At 44.3% G+C, this 27,050-nt stretch overlaps 1 protein-coding gene across 1 annotated transcript in view; it reads right to left on the reverse strand.

The window, feature by feature from the left end:
* LOC306784092 (alpha-1,6-mannosylglycoprotein 6-beta-N-acetylglucosaminyltransferase B-like) overlaps positions 1 to 27,050 on the reverse strand; it is a gene marked incomplete at its 3' end in the record, with an annotated part of 97,566 nt that overhangs the window by 44,289 nt on the left and 26,227 nt on the right. Inside the window, exons 3-8 of the mRNA XM_079277929.1 lie at positions 22,721 to 22,871; positions 15,870 to 15,979; positions 12,521 to 12,597; positions 12,058 to 12,237; positions 8,326 to 8,490; positions 1,715 to 1,884 (exon numbers count right to left, since the gene is read on the reverse strand). Coding sequence (XP_079134055.1) covers positions 1,715 to 1,884; positions 8,326 to 8,490; positions 12,058 to 12,237; positions 12,521 to 12,597; positions 15,870 to 15,979; positions 22,721 to 22,871 — 853 coding nt within the window. The remainder of the gene's footprint in view (positions 1 to 1,714; positions 1,885 to 8,325; positions 8,491 to 12,057; positions 12,238 to 12,520; positions 12,598 to 15,869; positions 15,980 to 22,720; positions 22,872 to 27,050) is intronic.

Raw genomic sequence — 27,050 nt, forward strand, 5'->3', positions numbered from 1 at the left:
TAGCTAAAAAGAGTCGTAGTATCATCTGTTGGCCCAGAATTGATGAAATGTTGGCTGTATGGTGAATGTTTAGAAAACCTAAGGTCAATAAAGACACCCCATATTTGTGGGGAACGTGAAAGGCGGAGGAGAGACTTTTATTTTTATAATATAACTCCATGACAGCCAAACTGCATTACCACCTTTGTTCGACCGTAACTCTCCATTTTGCTTCTCTTACTGAAGGCAGGGACCAAGGGAAATGGAAGGTGCGAGACCAAAAAGTTGACATGCCAACCATAAAAAAAACCGATTGGACACACTGCGTAACCCTTTTTCTATTCCACTTTACTGCAGCAAACCATGTGGAAAGATCGACATCAGGAGGCAAAGTTGACGTTGCCCTTTCGCACACCAGTGTTTTTTTTAAGGGCCGAGTCAGGATCCGAAAGCAGTTTGAAGAAAGATTAGACTGCTTCTCCGAGCAATCCAGAGCTCAACGGTATTTTTCCTTACCCGAAGCCATCCCATGTGGGCGAGGTGGATGAAATAACTCATCATGCTGGTATGTTAGATTACGCTTCGCAGTCGCCTAAAAACACGTCGTGAGAAAGTGCGGTTTCAAAAACGAAGGTCCCGAGACACCACAGTGACACGCACGGCCTCAAAACGGTCCCGTCATCCATTTCAAGTCTGGCAACTGAGCTCGGCCTTGCGGATGTCCCTGCCATCTCGAAACCCTTTTTTTTTTTAAAAGAATAAAATCCCTCGAGGTTTTCACGCTCTCTCCTGCTCCCTGCAGAGGTGTTATACGTCTATAAAATGACTGCCGAAGGCTGGGGGGGGTCAATACAATACTTCTTCTGTGATTTGTAAGTGTTGTCTCAGGCAGTGTACAGTGGAAGGAGAGTACAGCGGTGTCTCTGTAGACATCATCATATTGATCTATACTCCATACCCGTGTCATTGCAGTGATCAACGATGGCAGAGAGACAAAGGCTATTGGCCCAATCAAGGCTGAACAAAGACATCGCCCGTCTGCAGTGTGATTCAGTTGTCTTCTCAGACACCGTACCTATTCAGTAGTCTACAGTTCGACGTCAGCCATCCGTCTTGGCGGGAGCCTGACAGCCTGTGAGATATATTCAGCCTCGACCATGAAGTAGATATTGCATAGACTGGACGAAGCAAGCCGGAGGGATCTCGCCCAACAGGGTTGATTTACATCCATCCATCCACCCGTCTGTGTGTGTGTGTGTGTGTGTGTGTGTTGGCTCTGTAGATGTATCCGTCAGCAGAAACATGCAAGCGCGCTGACGCAGGGGATAGAAAGACACACGCCGACACAGTCGCACTGACGGGAAGCCATGGAGTGCGTCGATACGGGATCAATGCAGCAACAAATAAATCAACAGGACCTTAGGGCCCTCGTGCACAACAGGACTCAAGTGGGGAAGTGGTGTAATTACAGCGCAATGCACTCTTAAACATTTCGACTCCAATATGCGTATACGTACAAGAGCACATTGGTAACGGGAGGGTTGTAAAACGTCATTGGTTTATAGTCACAGCTGTCATCAGATTCATTTTGTAGGAGACATTTTGCATCCTAAAGAGAATGTGAAATACAGCCGTGACCGGACGTGATTATTACGCGATTATTACGTGATTATTACGCACCATCAGCTGCACAAAACAACAACAACCGCTGACAAGTCAAACGCAGTTAGCTCACCCCTGCAGCTCCTTGAGGGACATGGAGATCTTCAGGTTGTGTCCCAAAACGTGCAGCGCAGTGAGGATGTCGGCCCACTGGACCATCTCTCCCAGAGGACCCCCCTTCAGCACTTTGGGGCTGAAAACATCTCCGGACTCCTCGGTTAGGAAGCCTACGTGGACCAGGATCTGAAAGGAGGACAGGGACACAAGGTGGCAGAGAGATCAGATAAAAGTCTGCGTGGAGAAGCTCACCAACTAAAAGCTCCACTTGAGAAGAACGTCGGCCGTAACAAATGACATATTCAAGATCATTCAGATTTAAACGACTTTCTTTAGAAGAAAAAGCTAAAGTGACTGCGCCTGAAGTTTTACATCAGCTGAGAAATGTATGGAAAGTAAGGAAAAGTTGAACTTCAGTAAGAGGTTGGTGATGGCAATGTCACAAATCTCATTTATTTCCTTTGAGTACATGTCATTATTTTTGAAAACCAGGCATGAATATGTTTCTGAATAATTTCCTCTACATTAAACAAACCATTTAGTGACATGAACAACTCTCCCTGTAACATTGACTGTTTGTCAATGATGTCCTGCAGCTAAGTCGGCTTGACTTTTGTTTCTTAAGTCCTCAGTTGCACACCTTGCATTGTGAAGTGGCAGCTCTGAACTCAAAGATTAGATGCAGTAAAATATCCAAGGAAGCTGGAATTCAATTGATTTATTTACCATTCCCCATTATTTACACACAATGTGCATCTATTGAAGTTCATGGTGGTGCAGTAAGTTATACACACACAATGCACAATGTCATCAAGTACATTTGATTTAATCCGATTTATATTATACCATTTATGCATGTGTGCGTACTGTAAGGCAAGGCAAGTTTATTTGTACAGCACATTTCAACAACAAGGTAATTCAAAGTGCTTCACATAAAACCGTTAAAAGCATCAAAACATAAGGCAAAAGAAAAGGAGATTTAAAAACAATTAAGAACATTCATTGCATGAAAACATTTTTTTTTTAAACAGTGTAAGAAATAAAATACAGGAGTAAAATGCAGAAATGCAGGAAATTTATTAATATATTAATTGAACGTGGTTCAATTAAAGGCAGCAGCAAACAGAAAGGTCTTCAATCTTGATTTAAATGAGCTGAGGGTCTCAGCAGACCTGCAGCTTTCTGGGACTTTGTTCCAGATATGTGGAGCAGAAAAACTGAACGCTGCTTCTCCATGTTTAGTTCTGACTCTGGGAACAGAAAGTAGACCGGTCCCAGACTTTACTGTACAAAGCTAAGCTCCTTGAAAGTTAAGCCTCTGCAGTGCAAACTGTTTTAATGAGTTTGAGGATTAAAATCATTAGAATTTCAGACTCTTCCGACAGAAAATGATGGAAAATGAAAAGCAATTCTTTAAAATCCCCAAATGAATTATCGCCTCATGCTCCAATGGAACGGCACGCGTTCAAAATCCATCCTTATGGATGACTCATTCCACATGCACCGTACGCCTGCACAGGTAACTGCTGTGACAAATTCCCAGGCACTTTGTGTCAAGAAAGGAATTATCACAGTGTATGTGTTGCACTATTGTATATCTTTGCACTTACAGGCTGCAGTCTCGTCGTGCATGTCCACCTAGCTGATGCGTAATTAGTGCAACCCACCGAGACGTTAGCAGCACGTTGTCTTTCACAGCGGATTAGACGCAGCCGTGTCCAAAACGCTGCTCTGCTGGGTAATCCTGATTAGTCAGCGCAGCATGAACACCTTCATGCAACATATGAGTTGAAGGCCAACTGTGTGGAGTTTGCTAGAAAGTTCCCCCCTCTCTCTCTCTCTCTGTCTCTCTCTCTCTCTCTCTCTCTCTCTCTCTCTCTCTCTCTGCTTGTATCTAAGTGCATGTGGGTCCTCTGTTTGTACCCTCGCAGCTTTGAACTGTAGAGGTAATGATTAAAAGCCTCCAAGAGCTTTTCAGAAGCGTGCCGCAGTGCGCTCTTCTAATACTCTCTTCCTGTCTCCATAAAGCCACATGAGCCACGATGCACTAATGTTTGAAGGTTACCGTAGGAGCACACAACAAACAAACGGAAGCACACAACACATTCTATGATCCTTGCGAAGATTATGTCTGAATAACAGAAAGAGAGAAAAAAAAATATTTTATGTTTACTCCTTTCATATAGATATAAACATAGTGATGAAAGGTTCTTTTGTGATATAGCTGTAGACATCCAGTCCAACTGCTCAAGTCATCCCACTCATGTTAACATGTACAAAACGTGTGGACAATGGTGTGTACTCGGCAGAGTCGAGCTCCAGTGAGACTCCAGCTGGCGTGAAAAAATCCCCTGATTTAATAAGCCTGCTCTATTAACTTCTGCTTCATAAAAAAAAAGAAAAAGAAAAGATAAGTGAAATTTAATTACAGTTTGGGTGGCAGATGGCAAGAGTGAGAATTTGCGGCGCCAGTAAACTGCGCACTCTCTTGGCTTGGCGGCGGCGGCGGCGGCGGTGGTGGTGAGAGCATGTCGCGCAAACACTGGCAAGCCGCACGAAGACGGAGACAGAGGGAGGCAAGTTTCACATACTGGCAGCAGCACAGGAAACACTGCTAAATAAATATGAGAAATATCACACCGTGGCAGCAGAGCTGTGGATTGGATTCTAGAAATCTGGCATCCACACACAAATGGAGAGTTAATGGGGAGAGAGGTAAAGGGTGCTCAACAAAACCTGGCAACTTGCACCTGGGATCTAGACTGCTGAGGGGGGATTTCACTCCCTGTGTAATAGGCAGTGTTTATCTCCATTTGCAAATGTTAATTCCCCTGTATGGGAACCGGATTAGAGTGGAGCTCAATGGCACACATCAGAGCAGCGCTGGAGAAGTAACCTTTCCATCACAGAGTAGGAATCAAGAGCTAGGACGGAGAGGAAAACCAGTGCGGGTGGGTTCGCACTGTGTGTGTCATCACGCAGATCGCCAGCGACACGGTCGCGCATATTCGCTTGAGAATGAAGATGAACGGGTGGGAGGAGGAGGAGCCGCGCAATGGGAGGTCGTCAACTGCAGCTAAAGCTGCACTTCCCCATCAAGTCCTGTATCCCTGCCAGCTGCCTCCCTCAGGAATCTGATCTCACACGAGAGAGTGGAGCTCTTTATGCAGCGGACTTATGGCACTCCCAGATGGTGCGTGTCTGAGTGTGTGTGCGCGCCGATGGGTGTTGAATTAAGTTTGTTTGTTTGTTTCCCACTGACATACATCAGTGAACTCTGTGTGTGATCGCCGCGGAGGCTCGTTCCTCCTCCGTGAGCTCGGGGGATCTGAAGCTATACTCTCTGCCGTTACCGTCCCGTGGGGATCGAGCACAAAGGCCCGCCGAACCCGCTGAGACGCTGCGGAGAGGAACCATAACAACACTCTGCTCATGCTCACATCTCGTGCGCACCTGCACGACGTCCCGTCTGCCGCTTCGCGTGTTCATGCACCACCTGCACCACCCCTGTCGCAACACTTTTAAGCCACAAATCAAGGTCTTTTCACAACACCGTCCCTGTTCTGAATGCGTCTGTTTGAGTATATAACGAATGACATAAGCGGTGGAAAAAGGAAATGCATTGTCTTTCATGTGCTGATGTTAGGAACGTGTCATGCAACATGTAAAATCCTTGGAAAGTCCTTGGCGCGCCAGATCTTAAAAGGCAGAGTAGAAGTGGCTCTCAAGTATGTGGTCCCACTTGCTCTTCCCCACTCATCACTAACTGGATAACGACAGAGGAATGCTAATGCTCGCCTCAGCATCTGTTAGCGCAAGACACTGCATGAATGCATGTGTGTTAGAGTGTGTGTGTGTGTGTGACCCGGTTCACTCGTGCACTGTGGCCCCGATGAAGGTCGCAGCTGTCCGATACAAGGCCGACGCAAGCTGGCGCTGCCAACCATCGCTGCCCTACCCTTCATTTCACCTTCTCCGTCATCCTCCGTTTTTAACACTCTACACAGACTTGCTTTCCCCCTCTGTATCTCTCCTCGCGTCTTTCCTCCTCTACTTTTACTCAGGGCGAAATGAACAGTTTGGCAAATGCTGACAAACACACTAAATGTGCGCGCTCACGAAGTAGCCGCGGATGCACACGGAGTCGCTTTCTGAGGCACTTTAAGCGGCTCCAGACAGGCAGTGATGGCGCTGCACCAGGATAAGGTCAGCGTCCTTGAGTCTCTTAAAAGCCTCTGCGTCGTGCCGTGGCTCAGCTCAATATGTCCGCTATGATGTCTAGGAAAAAAAAAAGAAAGAAGGAGAGCTGCAATTTGCTCGACACAAATGATTCCATCAATGGCTGAATGGGTTGACCCGGGCGTTTGATTGAGTTTGATAACGGCTCAAACGTACCATGCTTTGAAAGTGAAGCGCGGCGAAAAGGTTGATTATATTCTCTCTGAGCTCCACGATCACAGAGGAAATAGGCCGATTAAATACAAAATAAGAGATTTGCAAGAATATTTAAGGCAGGGTTCTGCTTCATTCAATGCCTGCATATCAAATCTCTCAAACATCTACCTCTCAAATATATTTGACTGTACGACTTGACTTCAGAATTACATTTCTCAAAGTTTTCACGGTCACTCTCGTGCACACACACGCACGCACACACACACACACCTCCCCGTCTCCCGTCCTTGCGTCTGCCACTGAGAGTTCAAAAGAATCATCCTGCTTTTTCTCTCCCTCTCGATCCTTTTCTCTCTGCACGCTTGCCTCTCCGCTCTGCGAATTTATTCTTTTTCCTGAGTAAACATCCACTCCGCTCACAATCAAAGAGAAAGCCAAACAAGGAAACAGAACTGAACCAACAAAAACCCAGTTGGAATTGTAAAGACTGCACACTCAAGCAGAATGCTAAAGTTGCCACTGGAAGCGAGGGGTTCTGTCAAAGACAAAGGTTAGGCGAGTGCAGGGCCGCAGTCAATTCCCATCAGACAACGTTTTTACCGAGGTCAGAGTTAATTAAAATCAAACACTGTTCTCCTTCTCAATTTTAAAAGTGAGTTTTTTTGTTGTTGTTTTTTTTCAAAGTCAAAGTGAACATAAATCATCTCGCGTGTGAGGACGGAAACAGTTGAGAAATGGTACATTTTATACAGACTGAGATTTAATTCTCAAATAAAGTGTGTGAGATTCTGCCTTCGGCTTTTAGTGCAATGATATCCAATTATCAGTCATGCGCACACATGCACACACACTCTCACACACACACACACACACACTCACACATTTTTCCTCCCATTTCTAATTATTGTGATAAACAGCTTTTGACAGGGAAGGCTAACTCTTACAAACACCAGGACATCTACTGTTTAGATAGCTGCGGCGCGTTGTGAAGCTACATAGACTGTAGAGGATAACACAACCCCTCAGTGCACTGCAAGAGAGGAACACATCAATCTCGGAGACAGGGGACTATTTCCACCCTTGTTAGCTTATTTTAGACAGAGGTGGGGGCAAAGAGAGACATTTTGGGGAGACGGAACAGGACGTGTTGCTCAATCTGCCCCTTTAGATTAACTCATTCATTCGTCATTGTTTTCTTAACGAAGAGATTATGAGCCTATACTCGGAGCGGGGTGAGAAATGTAATGGGTAAGTATTCGGCTCGTGTCGTGACAGATTAAATGCGAAATTTTTTTTAAGACTTCCAAAGTTTATTCCATATTGCTTTCGTTGACATTTACAGAAGCCTTTAAACTTCACCCTTATTTTTATATCTTTAACCACATTTTTAATGAAAAACCCAGCATCCACAGGCACCACGGCCTTCAAGTCTTTTATTCCTTACACACCTCGTGACCCCCCCATCCACCTCCATCAATCATTTCCTAATCCATAATACCTTCCCCACTACCATTTAGCCACCTCTTGCCCATCCTTTTTTTTTAATCGTATTCTTCTCACTCCGGCTCTGGTGCACGCTCGCCATTTCATCATAATCCCAAATAGTTTGTAATCATCATTCCTCACCTTTTAAACCCTCTCTCTCTCTCTCTCTCTCTTTCTCTCTCATCTATTCCGGCATCTCCCACACTAAGCCCCTGGCACGCATGGCTACCAGCAGGAAGAAGTCCATGCTGCAAAGCTTCGGTGACAACCAAAATGAGGTTCAACAATGTAACACCATGATAACGCGATACATTCATATTTTAAAGTATGCAGCTCTGAGAACTATCTTTGAACGGTTACATAAAGACTGCAGTAATGGCTGACAACATATCATTACCTCCTCTATTATTTTACTCCTACCACCATTCGAAGTGAGAACCCTCAAGACGCATCTGAGAAAGGCCTTTTATTCCCATCTACTTGAGTGGAAAACAGTGCTTGCCATGCCTCGGATCTTTGAATTCAAATACTCTGTGCTTTTGTTGCTTTAGCTTTTTTGAACTGGACTATCACTTTTGTGCATTGGTGTAACACCCTTCAAGCTCTCGATCTCTTTCTTATCGCAAAGTCTTTCTGAGCTGCACTTGCCACTGCATGACAACAACAACAAAAAGTTATGAAAGTTCGTGATCACATCTGAAAGAATAAACACTTCCTCTGTCATCAATCGTCCTTTTGCTTTCTCACCTTCTTCTGGTCCCTCCATCGTTGCTCCAGCGTGGCATCCAGGCGGTTGGCGGCCGTCGCCCACTGCTGAGCGAGGCGGCGGATTCGGCGCTTCATGAAGCTGAGGGACTCCTTCCCTGCCCCGACCTGGTCCAGCAGCACAGAGAGGTCAGTGCGGAAGGCAGCCTGGGAAGGTAATGGATTGAGAGTGAAAAAAGGGATGGAAAGAAGTGAAGAGAAAGCGTGAGAAAGTCGTAATCAGGCAGAAAGAGTATACCACAGTGGATTGAAACTTTTGCAGCAGCACTATGGCTGTTAATCTCAAGCTTTTAGCTACGCTAGTGGCCTAACTCTAGGCATGGCAGTGTCAGTGGCTCCACCACTTTGGTCTCTAGACTGAAATATGTCAACAGCTACAGGATGGATTCCAATGACATTTGGCTGCAGATATCTATGGTTCCCAGTGGATAAATCCCACTGACTTTGATGACCCCTTGACTTTTTCTCCACCGCCATCAACAGCTGGACATTCTTGGTTCAGAGTGAAATGTCTCGATAACTGCTGGATGGGCTACCATGTGATTCGGTGTCGACATCCATTGTCTTTTTTGAACTTTGGGGATTATCTGATGTTTCACATCTAGTGCCATCATCAGTACAGAATTTCGTTGGTTTTCTTTAGGCGGTAGAGTTTGGCTTTTATCTTGTATTGACTAGCTTGGCTAGGTAACATTAGAGAAAACCAGCAAGAGTAAATTGGATTAAAACCACCCCAGTGATGCCGGCTCTTTTCCAATGAAAGTAGCAGCAAAATTATCTCCAAAAGTTGCTAAATGTAGCGCGAAAGTCACCACGTCGGCAGCCCCTCCCTTCATCCCTCCAAAGCCACTACCTTCACAATATCATAATGTTCGTAAACAACCAACATGGCTGTTGTTGGTTCATTAGCTAGCAGATTGTAGAAGACACCGGAGATACACAAAGAGCGCGTCCAATCATGCCATTCGTCCCAACACAGTCCTGTGACAGCCGGGGATACCGGAGTTCTTTTTTCTTTATTTTTTCTTTTCTATTTATTGATTGTTGTCAGGATGTAAAGAAAATGTCAAAAAATATAACAAAAATGTTTCCAAAATACATTATCCAATCTAGCTTTAAAACACACTGTACAGCCAGTAAAATAAAATAAAAGATGTGAAAAAAATAGTAATTTTCTGATTCAACACCAGTGGATGTAACCTGTGCAGGTAAACCTTCTACTTGTGTGTTGGTAATTCTATATTCTCTGCAAATGCAGGGAAACACTTACTGATAGTGTTTGTTTTTTTGAAGAACAAACCATTTTGCAGCACGATGCAGTATTAATATTTTACAGAAGTATGACAGAGTCCTCAGAGAACCGTGTTCACTTAGCCATTTGTCTTACTACAGTATTCAGAGGCTGGCTTTAGTTTCCCCTGTCAAAGAAAAATTACAACAGCATGCATTTTCTAACCAATGCTCTCAACACTCAATGCTGTTCTCCTCTGAGAACAACCTTGGCTCAGCCTTGTTTGTGTGCGAGATACAGGAAGACTGTAATCCGCAATCACAGGGTAAGATGGCGATATCAGTCTTCAGTTATCGTGGCATTTTGCAATACCGCCTGAAAAATTCACTGCTGCCAAAAACAAAGTGCAAAAAAGCGAGGTTAACCCATACACACAAGTACATAGTGTGCACACATCACTTTAATAACGACTTTCGCGATTGCGCTGCGTTCCCGAACACACCGTAGAAGGCTGACCACGCCACTGTAACTGGGAACTGTTTCCTTTCCATTTTCCTTATTCCATTTAACGAACATCCACATTCAAAGATCGCTGTGAAGGCCCAGAAGACGCCTTCACTTGTACTTGTGGTGAGGAACAAAGTAGTTCATATATTTTCCTTTCCTTTCTTTCAAGGACGGATGCGCAATATATATCAGGTCGATAAATTAGTGGCCGATAATGGAAAATGTTAATTATTATGTATTATTCAGACGATTACATTGTTGTTGATAAAATGTCGGCCAATAATATGTCGCGAATTGCTTCTACGCGGTCTGATACAATAGGTGGTGGTGTGTACCTTTAAAACATGTCATATCTTGGCCTTTCTCACCCTCAGGAGTACACACACAGGTTATCAACTTCTTTCTAAAATGCATGAATGTGAAGTTATCTTATCGCTTTTCAGTTATCGGTAACGACTAAAAAAAACAGTCCGTATCGCGCTCAAGTATTATTCCACAATTTTCAAAGTCAATGTTGAGGAAAATGGAGGGTGGAGGAAAACAATGAGGAGGATCAGGCCGGTTTTAATTAGCAGAGAGTGAAGAGGGTCAGATGAAGGTTAACTTTTATGTAGCGATGAGGGCGGACTGCTCCGATTACTGAAGTCTTTTGAACAGAAGGACTGTTAGCACTCCTATTCTCCCTCCTTTGAATGGTACTGTGGACATGTGACTGACAACTTAATGACAGCCATTCATCACTCTCTTCATTTATCATTTTCTGTCTTTCTTGTTGTCACAGGCTCCCTGTGAAAGCTGGAAATATAAAAGAAGGCAACAATTTGGGACTAATAATAGAGTGCGAAAAAAATATTCTCTTATGGTATTTGTCATTTGGTAAAACCAGAAAATAATGACAACAAAACATCAGACACAAGACAGTATTTGTCAATTTCAGCAGCTAAATAAAAACAACATCGCTTTGTCAAAGTCTTTTCTTTGCCTCACTCTAAATTAACATTTAAGGTCAGTGATTACTGAACAGAGGTTTATTTAGGTGCCAACAGCACAGAAAAGCGGAGCAAAAAGGGATTCTAAGATTCTACATGTTGGTAACATGTTCTATTCATGTCATGATTGTTTCTTTTACTCTGCACTACTTATTTGGTTGGTCTACAATGAAACACCTGTACTGTTTAAAACTATGAACGGGGTGAAATACAACAAAAGCTACTCCTAATAATCAGCTCTCATTTCCAAACTCACAGTATCATATGAAACCTAAAGGAACTGTTGCCTTGATTCCCCATTGATTTGTATGACTGTAGTATTTCCACATAACCTCTGTTAACTGAGCACACTTGGAAAGTCTGAGCTAGTTAGTGTATTTTATGTGGCATTTTTCAGCAAACGGAGGTGAAAGGTGAGGTATCCGTGAAAGTGGAGGGACCAATATCCTGCTAACAGAGCAGCAGGTCCTCCGCTGTCTTGGCAACAGATCCAACATTATATTTAAATGCAGTCTGTATTATTTCCCCTGAAAGATACTACCGCTGAGTCGGTTTAAATGATTAACTTGTGGTCATAACATGACTGTAATAGGCATTGTTTATGGAGTCAAGCTGTGTTTATGTGGCCTGTGTAAGTAGTTGCTAGCTGCTGCTTTCGTAGTGCATGTAAGCGGTGTTGGTAGTTGCTACGTTGAGGTGGTGAGCCAAACAAAATCACTTGTGTATTTACTGTACATCGTCACTGTCAACCGGTCGCCTTCATCCACTGTGCAAAGGGCTGGGTATCGGTCCAAAATAATCCTGTACTGATTGCATTTGATCCTTTTTCGTGCCTAGATCTAGACAAAAAATGACTATTTGTATGGTTTTGCTAACAGTCAACACCACAAGTGTTCTTCGATACACCCCATACAGACCCAGCTCTAACTGTGGATGTGCGCTCCTCAATATACCTGTATGTCTGTCCGACAGATTTGTTCCTCTCACCTGTCTCTTGGGGGCCGTTGGCTGCAGTACATACTGGGTGGGGAGGCTGCTGTGGTTCCTCCAGGCCAGCGGGGGGCAGAACCACTCCACCTCGCTCAGGTAGACGAGGAAGGAGCAGTCTGAACCGTCCACGCCGTAGAAGGCGTAGCAGGGGTCCGATGTCCAACGTGCACGCATCCACTGGACGGTACCAACAAAATCATAGAAAGGGATTATAAACTATTTTCTTTTGACAGTGGTTACAAATCCCCAGGGATGTGCACGGAGGATTTGCTACTGGGCTGCAAGGAAAATGTAAAACTCAGCAAAAAAAAAGCTACATAAATATGTTAAATTGACAGCTATTTTTGCTCTAATTACCCTAAACTTGGCACGGTTTGTCTCTAATGTGTCTTTCCTCATCACGCCATGTTAATAGCACCTGCTGTACCACCACGACTGAAAATAACAGATGAACACTCACATCTACTTTCCCTGGGCACTCAGGAAAGCGGAGGTCTCGGGGTACTTCACACTGGCTTGACGTCCCATCTCGCACTGCTGAAAAGACACAGTGAGGGAAATTCAAATATTGGTAATGAAACATGCACATACGTTTTTGTAGGCTTAACGCACCGGGATCCACTCCCGTTTTTTAAATATCCAGCTCAATGAAAAATCCATATATAACTCCTGTAAGTGAGATATTTTACTTCACCCACAATCACAATTAGTCTAGGCTTCGCTTAAGTCAGTCGGCTTAATTTAATCTGAAATAACTATTCCAACAGCAGCCAGTGTACGATCATCCATCAGCTCGTTTATCAGCATATGGTGCACGTCAAAGCCTCTTTCAAAAAAAAAAAATGCACATTTTACTTTTTTATTAAAATCATTTTCACAAAGTGACTGGAGACATGAACTCGTCTGACCCGCAGGCTCAACCCCTCAGAACCGGCAGGTTACAGTGCACATTAACGGCTTTGTTGCACTCGCCTGTGAACGTTTTTATGGCGATCCTCGCTTCCTCCATCATCATTAACATCATCGCTTCGAGCGTATGCCATATGCGCCGTCGGTGCCCATAAATCCCTGCGGTTTCCTCTTTCGCAACATCGCATCCGTATCTACTCTACTGCAGTGCACACTATTCACCGGGCCTGACACACACACACACACACCCCGTCTCCCCGCTGCTGCCAACCATCCTAGGGTTACGCTCGAAAATCCGTCTGCTCACTTAGGCTACACTCACTGCATTAATTGCTCCACTGACTTAGTTAACTGCTCCTCTGCTGCCGATGTGAGGAAAAGAAGGGAAGAGAGTGACAGAGATAGGAATTATGTCGTCCAAAAAGAAAACAAATCCAGGTTCAATTTCTCATTGTTTTCCTGTCTTTCAATCCTCCTCCCCCCCACCCCTTTTTTTCCTCTCTCTCTGGGCCAACACATTTGCCTTCTCTCTTAGGTTCCATTCGTTTCCATTTGCCTAATGAAAGAGAGACATTTCTCCACATAAGTCTTCCCCGGGGCTTCTCTCCAATCGACTGCAAACACTCACACACCGCTTTCAAATATGATTACAATAGCAACCACGGTAGGAACAATTGGAAACATGGTCGACTAACTAGATCAAAACTTGACTGCTGTCCCTGCAAGACAGAAAATAAAAGCCTAGTCGGTGCTTGAGGGGAAGGATATTCTAATGGCGTCCTCTTTCTCTCTCTCTCTCCTGTCGCTCCCTCTTGCACATGCCTGACCACAAGATAAATAAACCGCCACTGAGCCGTATGATAATAAAGTCTGCCGGCAGTGTTTCAATTCATCTGTGATTAGAGAAAGCAGCAGTGTTTTCATTTTCCCGTGTGCCGTCGTCCCTGCAGATGCAGTGGGGGGAAAAGAAAAAGGAGATGTAACGCTCATTTATTCTCATGTAAAGAGTTGGGCAATTACCCTCAAGAGAAAAAGTGAGGGAGGAGAATAAGTTGGAAAGAATGATCATAATGTGGGCTGTATTATTTCTGTGTGCAAAACTTAGGTTTTGATTAAGAAATGTGCAAGAGCAAGACAAGAGAAAACAACATGGGTTGGATGGAAGCAATAAAACAATGATGAGATATACAGAGATGTCCCACATGTAAAACAGAACAGTGCTGCCAAGGTGACTAGACTACTCACATTTATCCATCTTACTTTCATAAAAAATGAAATCAATCTGCGATCTGACAATAAGCTTTCCTGGTTTTGACTTGTGTTGAGCTAGAAAATAAATGCTACAAAAGGTGCAACTCTCAGATCGCAATGTTTTCAGAATGTTTTGGGGTTGATGTTTGATTGATTGGTTGATAACCTTTTTATTCTGTTAGATGTCTGAAATAATAATACGTGTCTTATAAAATGAGACGACAAAACGTCATCACGCTGACTAGTCGGCCTTCACAGCCTCGTTTTGTATACTGGCGCTCATGCGACCGTGATGTAGTTTGTTTAACGCGTTTTACTTCTGCTGATTTCAATCACGCTTCAAAAATCCTAAAAGTGGTGTTCATTTGTGAAGATTATCTCCCTGAACAAAACGTGTCAGCCTAAGCATCATAAACTTGTGTTCGCCGCAGATCTTATGGGAAAATCCCATTGGCTTTTATTTTTAGGGAACGAGTGCGATGCTAACTTCAAGCGTTGGCCTACAAAAGTCATCCCTCAGCGCTCTATTTACCAGTGTTGTTTATGGATTCAGTCAAGTCTGGCTGAAGTAACACAGACAAAGCCCAGCAGTTCCTGAACAGCTTTTTATGTTCTGTAACTGTAGCATGAACGCATAGTGGAATTAGCAAGCCAGCTAGCTAAAAAGCCAGCAGCTAAATGAGTGAACTTTGATTAAAAAACCAACAAAACTTAATGGTTCATCCACACATTCTTGTCACAGCGTGGGAAAGCACATTGCTATCACCAGATAATATGACATCAACACTGCTGACCAGATTTTGTAATCTGCTAATATCTTAATTTCAAGTCCACAGAAAAGAGGGAATAGGCTAATGCTACACAGTGGTTACAGAGAACGAGCCAACGATGGACACAACTGGGCGAGTCTTAGCTATTAGCTAGCTACAAATTTAAACTACGTGTGTGTCGCTCTTACTCTACATGTGTGTGTCTGCGTATCTACTTTATAGTCTCTTCTATTCTGTTGGGAGTAACAGCAACAATACAAGTTTAGCTCCAACACAAACTGACAGCTGTGCATGAGTCCAGCTGCGCTTCAAGTTACAACATTGCTGAAGAATAACACTTAATGTAACTTTGTCCTTTGATGGGATGTTCTTAAGTTTAGAGTACACAATGCACTGCATTGTCCTAGTTGTACCTCACTTTCAAGTAGTAGTTGGTATTGTGTTTCATTCTTCGCTGTTTTGGGGCCATTGCTAATGTTACTTTCTTATTCCAGATGTGTGTACTTGGGTAAGCACTTCAGGTTGGTGCTGTGTAGTATTGTGAACTGTTTATTGCTAATACCATACTGTTGCTGTCACTAATATTGGGTGTCTGCCATGTGTGGACTTTGTCATTTTTTATTGCGTGTTGCTTTTAGTGTGTTTAGTGCTGATCTATAGCACGGTGTAGTCTCTAAACCCCCCCAGAGTCTGTCAGATTAGATGCTCTATGTACCATATGTATTACACAGTCTTAGAGTCATGCAGTCATGACACTCGCTTCTTTTTTCAAACGTTATGCTTCCTAAGTCATGTCTTAAGTATACATAATGTAATGTAAAGTGAGGTGGTAAAGGCATTTCGCACCGATGATGATGATGATGATGATTGGTACCGTACCTCTTCCTTGCAACATGCTGTTTTGCAGTATCTGCTCCACCCTGGTAGCCATGTTGGAGACATTCTGAGCGATAGCTTGGATCCTCTCCACCAGGCCGGCTGGTTGAAACCTGCGCACACACACAACAACACACAACCGTAGAGGGAAGGGGGGACAAAGGCGTGCAGAAGTGAGAGGGTAACTCGCATTGTTGTCACATAATGGAAACTCAATTTGGCTAAAAAGTCGAACTCGTCAGTTATTTTTAGTTGCGTCTCATTGTTGTCCGTTCTTTTTTTCTCTCTCCCTTGCCCTCTCTTGCCTCTCATTCTCTGCTTCCCCTCCCTTCCCTTTTTACATCTCGACAGATGTAGAAGTGTTAGTGGGAGATGCAAATTGTTAGACACTTGGTTGGAGCGTGAAATAGAAAAAGACCTGCGCTGTTAATACCACTTCCTCTGCAGGGCGAGAGACTTCCCGTTCACATCATACGATGGGTGGGAAATGTGTCTGTGTGTGTGTGTGTGTTGGTTGTTTGTGTCCGTGTGTGCGCGCTCATTGTAGTTCTGCATATTTTCGGAGCATCTGACTGCATGATTCCACATCACATGAAGCCAAGGCTGCGCGTCCACACATGTCCATACGGCTGTGCCCATTATTCAAATGCCTTGATGTGCGTGTGTGTGTGTGTGTGTGTCTGAGTATGCCTTCCTGTTTCTCTGTTTTGTCTCATCAGAGGATGGTATTAACCCTCATTAAAATCAGAAGATGAAACACAGCATAATAACAAATCATCAGTGATGAGAATTATTAATTGTGTGTGTGTGTGTGTGTGTGTGTGTGTGTGTGTGAGAGTGAGGATGGAATACAAGGCTTAAGTTTTCTAAATGCCAACAGTAACTGCATGAAAAATGAACAAAAAAAAGGGAATAATGCGAGGAAAGTACGTTTGCTGCTTTACAAAGTGTAAACAACAAAAGGAGGCAGCCATCAAAGTCACAGGCACTCTCCACGCTTCATTAACAGGTTTGTAAGTATCACTTGGAAGAATCGTTGCGTGTGTTCGCATTCAGTTTAGTATTATACTACAACAAAGAAGTCATTATTCTCTAGCGCATGTATATTTCGGGGGCAACTTTGTAGGATTGTTTCACAGTTATTTTTCAGGAGTGTTTTTTGCACTTATTTTTTAGTGCCACGAATGGCCTTACTCTCACCTGTTAAAAGACACCAAAGGAAAAATCTCCACGCCGTGATTAAATCTCTCCAAACACGCTCAGCGTGAAAGCACCCTGCTACAGAGTTATCTCAATAAAAGCATCCGACAGAACTAATTATAATTTCACTCCCCCCATTGCGTGGGAGGGAAGCAAATACAGCATACGCGTTAGTGAAAGTGATTACCTTATATTGTCTTATAATGAGATCCAGCATTATATTAGGCTATAAAATGATATTAAAATCCTTATTACATGGAGCATTTCACAGACGTTCCCAGCTGGAGAGAATTACCGCTACTGTGGTACCTAAAAGTTGCAATGTATTTGGCCTAAAGGATAAAAAGCCTTTGCTCGGTCAGCGGAGTAACCCCGGTTACTGTACAGCTCTCTTTGTGTGTGTGTGTGTGTGTGTGTGTGTGGGGTAAGGGGGGGTGTTTCACTGTGACTTTGCAGTTTGGCCTCCGTGAGACGTGACCTTCTAATCTCACCTCCAACGTCTGCTACAATGTGAACTCATCCCCAGAGATGAACACAGCGTGAAGTCATAGAGGGAGAGGCGAAGGGCAGAGAGATGTATGAAAGGCTGAGAAGGAACAGAGAGGACTGCTCAATGAGATCCAAAGGGGACGAGGACAAGAGACAGACAAGAGACAGACAAGAGACACGTGAGAGTTGAGGAAAACTGGGGGAAAAAATGAAAAAGCAGGCGGAAAACTAAAGACAAGGAGATCAACCCGCCACAGCTAACAGAGCAAGAGTAACGGTTATAAGAAAGCATGAATAATAAAATAAAGAGATTCTCTGCGCCTTCGCGTGGAAGCCAACAAAACAGCTTGACTGAAACATCAAACAATGATTATGATCAAAGAACACAAGGATATACATATTTGATGGCCCACAGTTGCGTGCTACTTGCAATGAAGCCTCCTCCCGTCTGATGACTGTAGACAGTTGGCTCTTTTGCAAAGGAGGGGAACAAAACAGAAATGAGGAAGAGCAAAGAGGAGACAAAACGAGAGGAAAGTATAGGGGGGGAGGAGAGAGAGGAAATCCACTGACGGATGCGGGCAGAAGTAGAACGCTCTGAAGGGAGGAAGCTGAGAGGGGAGGCGGTAAGAGAAAATCAATGATCAGGGAGAATTTCTAAGGATACAAAAAAATGTGTTCTTGTGCTCTCCTTCTTTCTCCCTCCCTCCCTCTCGATCTAATGAGCTCATCCTCTTAAGGGAAAGAGTACAGTTCTGACAGCATCCCATCAGCCAAAGCTGTCTCGGGCAAAGAGATGCACGTGACAAGGAGTCGGCATGTCGGTTTGTGCGGTTTTTTGCCACCGTCCTGACTTCTTCCACCCCGTGGTGTGGTGTTAAAGCATCACACTCCGACGCTTACTTTCCACACGCTCACAAAGGCCAACACACGTGCATGAATGCACACAGACGCTCACAACCCAAATCTGTGATTTCATAAGATGGGAGACGTACGACAGCATTATATATAATTTAGAATTCTGGCTGAATAATACGACCGGCGAGGTACCGCAGCGGTCCGTCCCCGTAGCTGGCCCTGATCTGCCTCCCGGGGAAGTATTTTCCCAGCTGCGGGGAGCGAGGCGAAAGGGGCCGCAGGGGTGTTACTCGTTTTTTGAGTCTCATTTGTGGTCTAATAAACAGTAAAACCATCAAATTCATTGCCCCATGCCGTATCGCAATTTTTCCAAGCGGCCATGTTTGTCGAAGCCAGGTCGAGGCTTGCGACACACAGGAGTGGCCGTGGTTTCATCTCACAGCCTTTTTCTTTTTTGTCCTTCAAAAGCGATGCAGCAGGTGGACTCAGTCTGGGGGGTGAAGTTACACTTTAAGTGTCCCCTTTGCTTTGCTGCCTACTTCCAGCAAAAGTGCAGTATGACTTGAGTGCTGTGGACAAGAAGGCCGCCTGGAATAAAGGTTGCTGCAGACGGAGCTTGGATGGGTGCTTAAGGAGGAGAAATAGGTAAAGCCAAGCCAGGGCAGTGATCTTCAGAGAGTGAGCGCCTCAGGGGAGACTTACCAATCTCCCCTCTCATCCGCTGCACAGCAAGATGGAGTGAAACAACTCTGCATCCTCTCCCCTCCTTCACCCCTCCCTCTCTCTCATTTTCTGCTCTAACGAGTGGCTGCCCTGTGGGCGAATCACAGGCTGGGGCCTCAGACATCAAGTCCCATTCGCCGCTACACGGGAGTGTGTCACGACCAATGAAGCTCAAACAGAGAAGAGACTCCCGCCCAGTCTCTGTGTGTGTGTGTGTGTGTGTGTGTATCTTTCTGTGAATGCGTGCCTGACTGGCCTGGATTCGGGATATGTTTTTATAAAGCTCTCTCCTCCCATTTGCCCGTCTCGCCGCTGGCCAAAATCACGCTTTACCACGTCACTCTTTTTTCTCACACGCCCGCTCTCACTCTGTGTGTAGTATTCACCTGTAAGAGTGCAAGAGGAAGATGAGGAGCAAGGTGAGTAAAGGGAAGGCAGAGAGAGAGAGAGTAAATGTAGAGAGGAGACAGAGAGACAGAAACAGGACGAGAGGGGAAACGAGTGATGGAATGGAAAATCATTAGAGTGAAGAGAGACTTTGGTCGTCCCTATGTGTGTGTGTGTGTGTGTGTGTGCGTGGCCATTAATCCTGCAGGCTATGTCCTCGGTCAGGGGTCTGTGCCTTGGTCTCACGCCCATATGGTTTTAACTGGTGTTACTTCTAGTGAACTAATACATGGACAAACACACACTCGTGGAGCACATATTCTCCTTACAGCGGGGAGCTATCAAAGGAACACCATCAACACAAAACGTGTGAGTGTGTGTGGGCGTGTTTGTTCGCGGCCACCGGTTTCCTGAGTCGATATCCTTTTCATTTTGGCTGCCTGAATTAAAACTTTTACTCCAGCTGTTGAAGCTGCTTCGCTCTTTGGATCCATTCAGCCCAAACCCAACAACACTGTACTCAGAAAACTAAAATCGATTTTTTTGTTTTTTTGTTTTTGCATTCAGATTTTGTGATTTTGTTTACAGAGCGTCGCTGTCGAAAGTAAACGACTTTCAAGGAGAACTCGTGGAAGCGCTAATCAAGGATTGTGAACTTGGTGCAGGACGTTTGCCGTGGCTCGCTGAATCATGTTTGGTCTCTGTGGGGGGGTTTGATGTTTATAACCCATCATGCCTTGCATCAATTTGTACAAACACTATTTTAGATGCCATGTGTTGCTGTTTTCAAAGCTTGATCTAGAAGTAGCAGAGAAAATAATTCATCATCCCACTGCATGACAATGTAAACACAGCAAAAGAGTTGTGAAAATCAGCTGAATGTAGGCGTTTCAGGTGTGATCAAAGATTCTACAACAACCAAAACACTTGTCCATGTTGCTTCGTCCTTTCATTTCGTCACGTTTAAAGCTGTAGAAAACCTTTTTGAAAAATTGACCTTAACTTTAAAGTAACTAAATCAGCATTGCAACCTCTGCTCCAGATGTGGGTAATACTGAATGCCAGTTGTGTGTAATGGGGCGTTTAGCCAAGCTGGAGGCTCTGTTGCTGGGGATTAAACCTTGGTCTCTGCATTGGTAGCTCCCACTGTGCCACCAAGGCTCCCCAACTAAACCCTAATAGGATTCTATTTCCATCGTTCACGCTATATTTCTCCCCCGAAAGACCAATTCTGCTGTTAAAACATGCAGAGCTATTCATTGAATATGAAAATGAAACTCGTTAAGGCCACTGCAAACTCTGTCAATTGACATCTTAAATCATCCGAATGTCTAACTTCCGTCCCGTGCGACGTGAACTCGGCAGAAAGTGCGCCGGTATTTCTGGACGTTAATGTAAAAACAATAATAACTAATTGTGGTTTGTTTCGGAATAACGTGCAGCATATTGTGCCCCTTATGGTGCAATTATCATAAACAATGGAATAACAAATGAATCCGAGTAAGTCGATTTTCAATTTATTTAAAGAGACATTATATCTATCTGTTATTTATCAAAGTTGTAGGTTGACAGCATAGTCACGAAGGGCAAACAGATCACTACCCATATGCAGTAGTCCTGAATCCAGCCACACTGCCCCCGTCACGGCAATAACTAGAAATTGATTTCCGCTACAGTAACACATGCATGTACCATCCTGCTTCGACTCCCTCACAGTAGACTCCCTGAGCAGGACGCTTCTCCCCAGTCTTGCCCTCAGAGTTAAACGGCTCCCGCCACATTAAACAGCCCATTACTAGACATTGATTGCAGTTAACACCAACGGCAGACAGTATTAATCGCTCCATCCTTCCGCTCCGGCGCCGATCTGAACCCGAGCGTTTATCCGGGATCGTTTAACAAGGTTCGGAGAAGTGAGGGGGATTTCTGTCGGTGCGCATCACATCAGCCCTCCTGACCTGCGCCGAGTTTAGTCAGTCCGTTTGAAAACCAAAGTGGAGTATGAACGGAGGGAGCGTTCGATAGAAAAAGACAAATTGGATGTTTTTGGTACAAAACGGGGGCGATAAAAGCAGCCGGGGCGAGGTCGTACAAGACTCGTCTGTTTGCGGCAGCGATTTTAAGGTAATAGGCAGCAATTTCCACAAGAGACCGTAAGAGGGTGAAAAAATTGAGTGGAAAGATCAGAGCGAAATAAAATGAGCCGAGGAGTAAAAAGAAAAGAGGAGATAGAGGACATGACTACAGTAGAGACAGCGAGGTGATGTGCAGCAGGAACATATATCAAATATGATGTGTATGATTATAGTATTTCATGCCATAAAGGATAATTCATCTTACAAAGCTCCACCAGCTGCTCCCTGTATGTATCCAAGCCGAGCAAAGAACTCCTGATCATAAACGTTATCTCTCTATGTCTATATTATCCTTTTCCATTTGTAAGGGGACAAAACAATGCCGACACTATGACAGCCATATTATGCATGTTGTCTCTGATGATGTATGTATTTACCACAGCTTTGCTTAAAGTAAGTGAATCTGAATGTTTACGACGAAATATGATTTGGTGTTTTCAAAGGGAATGTCACATCTCACCAATAGCACAGTGACACATTGTTGGCCTTTCATGTTGCCGCTGTCTCAACCCATTCCGCACAACCTGATTGGACGATGCCTTTATCCGCGACGTGAGAGCTCAGGAAAACTTCACAACGTCACTTTTTCGCAGCGTGATATTTGTGTTCTGTGTGAAAGTGCTCATGACAAAAACAATGAAAATGAAAAACAACATGCAAATTGTTTGCCTGAAAAAACACGCCCGTAGGCCTGAAATGAGAGCATTAAGGTGATGTGTATATCTTAGTCGTGCACATGCCATACATTTACAATGACAAATTAGAAGCCTTGCCAATTGTGTGAAATACTTCCTGATTATTTCAACATCACAACCGATATTTGCAATTTGGTTAACATCAATGTGTTGTCAACAGATGAGGACCAAACTACACTTGTGTAATTCTGAACCATTTAAAGAAAGTTTCCAAATTAAACTGTTTTTGTGAAAAAACGTGAAAGTGGCCTTCGTCTCACTATAACCTGTTACATCTGCGGAGACTGATGAATGTAAATAGAATTTTGGCGATTACCAAAAACCAGTTAGACACGGTATCAAACTGTGAAACGGGACTTCAGCGTACCTGTTGATAGCAGAGCTGAGCTCATCCAGGCGCCGTGCGTCAGTGGTGGTGGTGTTGTCCAGTTTGGACATGCTGTCCATCCTCTTTAGAATCACCTCCAGCATGTCACTGATCTTCCTCAGCACACCGCGGGACTCCACGCCTCCCAGCACTGCAGAGCGGAGACACAAACACGGGAGGAGGGGACGGCAGATGAATGAAAGGCTGGACGGCGGAGCAAACTAGCGGAACAGCATGCACATGAATTACAAAGCCTGCGGCTCTTCTGGCGCGCCATGCCGCAGTTGATTTTTGGCCGTGCTCTTGTTTTGGACAACTGTCTCTGTGCACGTCACTGTAATGCAGATCCAAAGAGAATTCCCTTCCGTTTGGTGCCAAACGATGCAAAAGTCCTCAATTAGACGACAATTCATTTCCCCTCTGATTACCTGTTTTCTGCCGGCTCAAGACATTTCATGACTGAAAAGAAATGGACAGTTCCTCTGAAATTAAATAAATTCACAGAGTCAGGCTGTGATTTCTCAAACCTCCCTCAGGATTGAGTCGGTTCTCGTCAATATCCCAGTTTTTTGTTGACCACACGACCTGGAGTCTGATGCCCTGAATACGGGCGTACCTTTATATCCTTTGATACCCTTTGATATGAGAATAACCTCCAGCGAGACTATGAGTTATGAAAAGCAGGAATTAATTACGCCGAGGCTCTTTGGTTTTCTTCTTGCCTCTCTCTTTCCGTCGTGTCTGTGGGGTAGCCATTAGCTGTATTTTATTTTCACTCAGCACAGCAGAGACGGCTGTGTATGTAGGAGTGTGTGTGTATGTGTGTGTGTGTAGGGAGATAAATAAATCATTGACCACCAGAAATGAAAAGTGAGTCTTAACACATACGCGCAGACAGTGAGGGAGATTGAGGGAGATTGGTAGAATATACTCTCACTGGATAAAAGGTCGACATGACCTCATTAGGATAATTGCACCGGCACTGCCAGGGTCAGGGTGTCTGTGCATTCAGTCATAATGGCCCAGGACGGGGGAGGTGGCTGAAAGGTGGACACACAGAGGGAAAGCTTTCTCATTTAATGTCTTGGCAGAACACATCTCTCCCACATACGTCGAACTCATCATTTTTAAGTCTTCATAGTAAATAAGCGACAGGAGAAGCTGACGATTTAACAATCGCTGGTGACAATGAGCGGGACAGAACATTGTGGCTCAGGCAGTGGCGAATGGCGACTTCCTTTGAGCAAGACTGTGTTTGGTGTTTTATTTTTTTTATCCCCCCTCCAGCACATACAGTATACTGTATAATGACACTGCATAAAGGTGCTTTTGTCCTTTCAAGCACCAGAGTGACCCATCTCAATAACTTTAGAGAAAACCTTTCTTTAGCAGTGTTATTGTTTATATTGCTACAATTCACTGTGTCCTGTACACAGGTGAGGTTGCTTTCTGTTGGACATGGGGACATGAGAATGAAGGGATAACATGCTCAACTGTTACTTCACCACTTTCTTCCTTAAACCCTGAAAAACACATTTTCTCAGCTCTTACTCTAAATGATGGGGTCTCACATGGACACACCATCTTTAAAATTAGAACAGATTTGGTTGTTTCACATCAGAGGTTTTTGTGTGTATTTGTTTCGGCAACATATGAAATAGAATCTAAGGACAGCTGGGCTGGCTGCGCACGCCTTGAACTGCATGTGAGCGGGCGCCACTGGCTAGCTCCCGGCTAACGGCTCTGCACTGCGCTCATACGTTACAGCTGATAACGCCGTCCCGACCGTCGTCGTCGTCGTCGTCGTCGTCGTCATCATCGTCGTCTTTGCGGAAGTGTATCGCCCACCCTCCATTGCCCCTTTGGGTCAACACTTTCAACTCCGTCAGCACTGTTGGCGCTGTTTGCGATGTTAGCACTGTTTGCTGCTCAGCCACCTCCATGTTGAGAGCTGCTGACAGGTAATCAAAAGGCTAGATTTATAGATATGTATAATGCAAATGCAATTAGTAGGTGAACACAAACGCAGGAAATGAAAAGACTAAATTGCAAATGGTTGTTGGCTCATGGTACACAAGCCAAATGATGTGTTCAAGACTGCAAAAACAGAGGGAAGGGAATGCTGATAATCTGTGTTTTGGTAATGGCAATCAAATTTCAGTGTGTATACGGTGGATGCATTTTGATGTCAGTATGAATGTAAGTTGAACCGAGGTGCATAATGAATCCATATACAGTCACATTATAATGCAAAGTAAATCGGTCTGGGGGAATTTGTCCACTTCAATTTGATGCCATCATTTAATGTTCACAAATTGCAGTGAACGTCATGGGACACAAGGGACACACAGGTCAGGGTGTACTCTGCTAGCCTCCCATCAGAAGACTTGGCAGGGCCCATATTGACACTGCAAACACCTGGATTACGCTCTCCGACCACTCTGTCAAACCCCGTGTCTGCTGCTTGACAGGTAATTACGGCCAATGGGCTCCGGTGCCAACGGCGCCGGTGCAAGGTCATCGTCTGCCTCGGTCTCCTCCAACAGCCGAATCCCAAGTTCAGTGACTTATCTCCTCAGCGACAGATGTGTCTCAGACTGGCAGTGTCATGTCCTTTGCTCGTGATGGATCGCCGTGCCAGAGTGTGCCGGTGGGGCTGGTGAAGTCTTTGTGATAATGGATCTCATCGGTGTAGTAGGGCCAAGCAAATTGAAGCAATGGTAATGCTGAGAAAACGCTCATTTATTGTTAGGGTTGAACAAATAGGGGCTTGTTTGATATTCAGCATTTCCCCCAGAAATGATAGTCTTGGCAAAGCCTCTAAAAAGGCACTTAGATGACACAAAGTACACGCACTTTTATTGAAGTTTGTTTATTTTGCAAAAATCATGCAGTACTTGGATACTGTTTAATTTGGGTGATTCTCTTTGTACTTGGCTGCTAATGAATATCAGATAAGTCGAATTAGGAAAATTAAAATGACATTACAAAAGCCTTGCTGATAGATATCAGCCACAAACTGCTGTGATGTTCAGCAGTGCAGCAAAGGGGTAAAATGGGAGTCAAGAGATCCAAAAGTTAATGAATAGATCTTTGTTACAATGGTCTAATGTATCATATATAATTTCGAGTCAGGGGGCTAATTGTTCTGGGACTCTTTGTTTCTTGATGAATATCTGTGTCAAACATGAAGCCACAGAAGCCGCACTCCCATGGATGGCAAATGACCGGCTGTAATAAATGAGCTCCATCTTTGGAAACGCTGATCCGTGTTGCGATTTCATCGCGTACCTTGATGAAAGATATACGCTGGATCTCTTTTTAATGCGTTTGACTGCGGCGACCAAACACCAATTTAAAAAAGGACAAGCAACAATATTCCCAATAGCTTAAATGGTATCATTACTTAGAAAATGACCTTAACTGCAGATGGAACCTCATTCAGATCTCACTGGTGTAATTCATCCGCAGGTGAAGGACACTCTGTCAGACACAAACGGAAAGAACCTTTAAACATAGTTTGACTTGCTCCGTCTCAAAGGGCAGAGGAGTCAAAAGCGGGAAGCACACAAATCAAGATACAAACAGATAAGGACGAACATGGTCGAGAATCAAGAGCCCAGGAACAACCAATTCCTCCCTTTGAGTATCTGTATAGAGTCTCAGGATATTGTACGTAAGCTCATTCTGATCCGTCTCTTTCTGATCACAGATCCGATGGTAATTAACGCCCGTTCACTGTTCCCAATGGTTAGGCGATATATTGACAAGGTCTAACTGCCCGGTCCAATACAATCACCAGGAAAAGCAAAGAATCAGCTTTAAGGGGACGTTAAATTCACTCCATTGCTGATCAGCGCAATGCATTTTGATGCAGCACAACAGCTTCTAAATACATCTGACTGGTCCTGAAGCAGCGCAACTTACTGAACTCAAAGGAACCAAAGGTCAAAGGATTGCGATAAAAGGGACTGAAGTGTATTTAGGAGGTTCCTGACCTGCAGCAGCAATTAATACCTAAATGCTGTGAGGCAAAGACGTCTGATAATTGATGTCTACTTTGCATAACTCCACTTAAAGCACCTCTGATCTTGCAACAGATCAAAGGAGCGTAAACAGACCAAAGACCACAGTGTAGAGGAGAACAAGCCAGATGTTTGATCCATCCAGAGAAGAGCTGCCTGATGACAAAGAGGTTGTTAAGTCTGCCTCCCATTACGGTTAATGCCCAGAGCCGATGGTGTTATCTCTGCTCTCACCTTCTGTTCAACCTCGCAAAATCCAATTCATTCCCTGAATAAACATTTTAAAAGTACATTTGGAAGATTAC

Source organism: Melanostigma gelatinosum (genome assembly GCF_949748355.1).
Source record: "Melanostigma gelatinosum genome assembly, chromosome: 11".
In the NCBI taxonomy this organism is placed as follows: Eukaryota; Metazoa; Chordata; class Actinopteri; order Perciformes; family Zoarcidae; genus Melanostigma; species Melanostigma gelatinosum.